A 2,989-nucleotide genomic window follows, 5' to 3' on the forward strand; every position below is an offset into this window, starting at 1 on the left:
AAAAAAAAAAAAAAAAAAAAAAAAGACAATTTACCTCAAAGAGAAGATAAGAGTCCATGGGAAGATTAAACTGCCACTCCAAAGATTTCAGTCCCTGCTGCTCAACTCCTCACTTTGTGACCACAGGCAAGGCCCTTCCCATTTGCGGGTCCCAGTTGCTTCAAGCAGAGCATGAGAGGTTTAGACTCAGTGATCCCTAAAGTCCTCTCTTACTCCATCAGTGGACTATGTATGGCAGCCTGGAACTCTGAGGAAGCCAAACCAAAAAGCAAAGCTCAGTCTGCTGCTATTCATGCTGTCTGTCTGGGGCTCTGGTATGACTTGCCATTGTTGCTGGCCTCAAAATTCCCTTCAAGGACCAGTTTGTGCTTCTCTAGACCTGTTTCCTGGAAGTTCTCCCTACCTGAATCATGAAGTCATTTTCCTCCTGGACCTCACAGATGCAACGGACCACCTCAAAGTCATAGCGGTCATCCCCATCAAGTTCCTCATCTGGGTTGGTGGTCACATCCACATCTTGGCCGTACTCATCATCGCTCCAGAGAAAGCTCTCAGAAGAGGACTCACTCAAATTATCCTCCTCTACGAGGAAAGGGAAAACAATAGTTACTATTTTAGGTTATAAAATTAAAACCCCTTTGATTGTCAAGAATGAAAAATGACCTTATAGTCCCACTCCTCCAAGCAAGAACATTCATAGGGCAAGGAAACAAGGATGCCAATCTGTCCTTGGATCTGTCATTTAGTAACAGCTCAAACGAGGCATGCTGCCAGGCAGTGAACTCAACTCCACTTCTGCATTTCACTGAGAGAATGAAGCCCAAGGGCAGTGGCTACTCAAGATCATAGAACTCAGTGGCAGAGGAGCTACAACTCCCCATGAACCACAGAGACCACCATCCCTGACAACTCTAACATGTTCTTCAGCCTCACCCCATCCAGTCAGCACCTGGCTTACAGTCTGTCTGTATCCAGAGCTACCTTTAAAACTCTGTAAACAAAGGCTGAGCATGGTGGTTCATGCCTCTAATACCATCATTTTGGGAGGCCAAAGGAGGAGGATTGCTTGTGCTCAAGAGGTCAAGTTAAGCCTGGGCAACATGGTAAAACCTCATCTCCACTAAAAGAAAAAAAGAATTAGCTGGCCACGGCGATGCATGTCTATAGTCCCAGCTACTCAGGAGGCTGAGGCAGAACGATCCCTTGAGCCTACAAGTTTGAGGCTGCAGTGAGCTATGATCACATCACTACACTCCATCCCGGGTGACAGTATGAGACTTTGTCACAAAAGACAAACAGGCTGGGCACAGTGGCTCACGCCTGTAATCCCAGCACTTTAGGAGGCCAAGGTGAGCAGATCACTTGAGCCCAGGAGTTTGAGACCAGCCTGGTCAACATGGTGAAACCCTGTCTCTACTAAAAATACAAAAAATTAGCCAGGTGTGGTGGTTCGCCTGCAGTCCCAGCTACTGGGGAGGCTGAGGCAGGAGAATCACTTGAACCCAGGAAGCAGAGGTTGCAGTAAGCCAAGATCATGCCACTGCACTCTGGCCTGGGTGACAGAGTGAGACTCTGTCTCAAAAACAAAAATCAAAAACAAAAACAAAAACTCTGTAGACAGTGAGGAATGAGGAAGGGGAAGATTCCAGGGATAATCAGAGGTAGAATCATTTGAGGCCTGATTAGTTATAATCACAGCTAACTTTTACTAAGTGCTTGTTCTGAACCAGACCCTATTGTAAGTCAGGCATAACTATTAATATTTTATTGCAGTTCACAGATAATGTATTTTTTTTACAAACTGAAGGTATGTGGCAGCAACCCTGAAAGTCTATTGACACCATTATTCCAAAAGCAAATACTCCCTCTGTGTCTGTCAGCATTTTTTTTTTTTTTTTGGAGACGGAGTCTCGCTCTGTCGCCCAGGCTGGAGTGCAGTGGCCGGATCTCAGCTCACTGCAAGCTCCACCTCCCGGGTCTACGCCATTCTCCTGCCTCAGCCTCCCGAGTAGCTGGGACTACAGGCGCCCGCCACCTCGCCCGGCTAGTTTTTTGTATTTTTAAGTAGAGACGGGGTTTCACTGTGTTAGCCAGGATGGTCTCGATCTCCTGACCTCGTGATCCGCCCGTCTCGGCCTCCCAAAGTGCTGGGATTACAGGCTTGAGCCACCGCGCCCGGCCCGTCTGTCAGCATTTTTAAGCAATAAAGTATTTTTTTATTTTTTATTATTTTTATTTTATTTATTTATTTTTGAGACAGGGTCTCATTCTGTCACCCGCGCCAGAGTGCAGTGGCACGATCACAGCTCACTGCAGCCTTGACCTCCTGGGCTCAGGTGTTCCTCCCACCTCAGCCTCCCAAGTAGCTGGGATTACAGGTGCATGCCACAATACTCGGCTAACTTTTTTTGTATTTTTTGTAGAGGCAAGGTTTGCCATGTTGCCCAGGCTGGTCTTGAACTCCTGGGGTCAAGCAATATACCTGCCTCAGCCTCCCAAAGTGTTGGGATTACAGGTGTGGGACACTGCACCCAGCTTTCATTTTTTACATTGTCAGTTAACACAATGAAACGTATTGCTAGTTCAAATTTTTAAACATTACATCAAAACAAGATTGACCTAATGAACACATATGTCACATTTTTCAGAACATATGGAAGAACTAAACTAATTTTATCTCAAAGGAAGGTTTAAGAAATGTAACAGGCCAGGCACAGTGGCTCATGCCTGTAATCCCAGCACTTTGGGAGGTCGAGGTGGGTGGATCACAAGGTCAGGAGTTCAAGATCAGCCTGACCAACATGGTGAAACTGTCTGTACTAAAAATACAAAAAAATTAGTCAGGCGTGATGGCGCATGCCTGTAATCCCAGCTACTTGGGAGGTTGAGGCAGGAGAATCGCTTGAATCTGGGAGGCAGAGGTTGCAATGTTATATATATATATATGTAATATATAATATATATAAAGCCTTTCTCGAGAGGGCTCAAA

The 2,989-nt window shown here is 45.9% G+C and overlaps 1 protein-coding gene across 2 annotated transcripts in view; it reads right to left on the minus strand.

Moving 5' to 3' along the window:
* The window catches only part of PHF20 (PHD finger protein 20), a 228,733-nt gene that overhangs the window by 42,792 nt on the left and 182,952 nt on the right, over positions 1 to 2,989 (minus strand). For both annotated transcript variants that reach the window (XM_011972373.1, XM_011972374.1), the window contains exon 13: positions 404 to 582. In XM_011972373.1, coding sequence (XP_011827763.1) covers positions 404 to 582 — 179 coding nt within the window. The remainder of the gene's footprint in view (positions 1 to 403; positions 583 to 2,989) is intronic.

This window comes from Mandrillus leucophaeus, unplaced genomic scaffold (assembly GCF_000951045.1).
Source record: "Mandrillus leucophaeus isolate KB7577 unplaced genomic scaffold, Mleu.le_1.0 Scaffold129, whole genome shotgun sequence".
Lineage (NCBI taxonomy): Eukaryota > Metazoa > Chordata > Mammalia > Primates > Cercopithecidae > Mandrillus > Mandrillus leucophaeus.